Source organism: Vigna unguiculata, chromosome 3 (genome assembly GCF_004118075.2).
Source record: "Vigna unguiculata cultivar IT97K-499-35 chromosome 3, ASM411807v1, whole genome shotgun sequence".
NCBI lineage: Eukaryota > Viridiplantae > Streptophyta > Magnoliopsida > Fabales > Fabaceae > Vigna > Vigna unguiculata.
The window spans coordinates 36,824,577-36,825,992 of NC_040281.1; the positions used below are offsets into that span (position 1 = coordinate 36,824,577).

The 1,416-nt window shown below is 40.4% G+C and overlaps 1 protein-coding gene across 1 annotated transcript; it reads left to right on the forward strand.

Moving 5' to 3' along the window:
- LOC114177019 (extensin-like) lies at positions 1-1,416 on the forward strand. The gene is made up of 2 exons (XM_028062240.1): positions 1-987; positions 1,224-1,416. The coding sequence occupies exons 1-2, from the start codon at positions 4-6 to the stop codon at positions 1,311-1,313; spliced, it is 1,074 nt and encodes a 357-aa protein (XP_027918041.1). The 5' UTR covers positions 1-3; the 3' UTR covers positions 1,314-1,416.

Here is a 1,416-nt window from a genome sequence, read left to right on the forward strand (position 1 = left end):
ACAATGGCTCCAATGTTCTGGGCACTTGCTTTGGCCACTCTTTGTTTAAGTGCCCAGGCACAAGAACATGCACCATCAAAATTGCCAACTTCAACCCCCACTGTACCAATAACAGTACCATCTTCCCCCACTAAACCAACCATTGTGGCAGAATCACCACTTCCTAAGGTTGTTGTATCTCCAACATCATCCGTTCCTGTTAAATCACCACTTCCTAGGGCTACATCTCCCACATCTGCTCCTGTCAAAACACCAGTTCCAAGGACTACATCTCCAACATCTGCTCCTGCTAAAACACCACTTCCTAAGACCACATCTCCAACATCTTCTCCTGTTAACTCACCACATCCAAAAACTACATCTCCAACATCTGCTCCTGTAAAAACACCACTTCCTAAGACTTCATCACCAACATCTGCTCCTGCTAAAACACCATTTCCTAAGACTTCATCTCCAACATCTTCTCCTGTTAAATCACCACATCCAAAGACTACATCTCCAACATCTGCTCCTGTTAAAACACCTGTTCCTAAGCCTGTTTCTCCAAAATCTGCTCCAGTAAAACCACCACTTCCCAAGGCTACATCTCCAACATCTGTTCCTGTGAAGCCACCTGTTCCCAAGGCTACATCTCCAACATCTGTTCCTGCGAAATCACCTGTTCCTAAGGTTACATCTCCAATATCTGCTCCTGTAAAATTACCGGTTCCAAAGATTATATCTCCAGCACTTGCTCCGGTGAAATTACCGGTTCCTGAAGCCATATCTCCGACATTTGCTCCTCTTGAATCGCCAGTTCCAGTGATTGCATTTCCAATATCTGATCCTTTTACATTCCCTGATCCCGTAGTTGCAGCTCCAACAACTCCTCCGGTGAAACTACCAACTCCACGAGTTAAACCATCATCGTTAGCTCCTGCAAAATTACCAATCGCCAAGGTTTTACCACCACCATCTGCTCTTTTGAAATCACCACCTCCCTTTGCGGTAATCCCTCAACTTAAACTACATTATTATGCATTAACTTCTCACAAACCTTGTTAATACAACACTATACCCACGTGAACAGTCTGTTGTTCTCCTTTAATAATAGCTTTCATTAAGAATAAATTGCACACATTTTAAATATGTTGTTTTTGTTGGTTAAATTTAAAAATTTTAGTTTTTTGTATAAAATCTTATAAGCTTTTACTAAATATTATGTTTTTTGTTTTGTTTTACAGAATAGTGCAGCAGGGTACCATATGCAAGGGAAAAAGATGTGGTGGAGCATTGGACTAGCTATTTCCATTTTGTTATCTGTCACCATTTGAGGCTTGCACCAGCTGCTATATATAAGTCTTATGTGACCATTGGGTTTTGCAAAAGTTGAAAAGTCATTATTTATTATAATTCAAAAATGATATATTATGATCA

Bases quoted from the DNA above. Each gene is read 5' to 3' on its own strand.
- LOC114177019 (XM_028062240.1), top strand. From the start codon at position 4: ATGGCTCCAATGTTCTGGGCACTTGCTTTGGCCACTCTTTGTTTAAGT. The intron at 988-1,223 runs GTAATCCCTCAA...TTTGTTTTACAG, and splicing joins AATCACCACCTCCCTTTGCG to AATAGTGCAGCAGGGTACCA.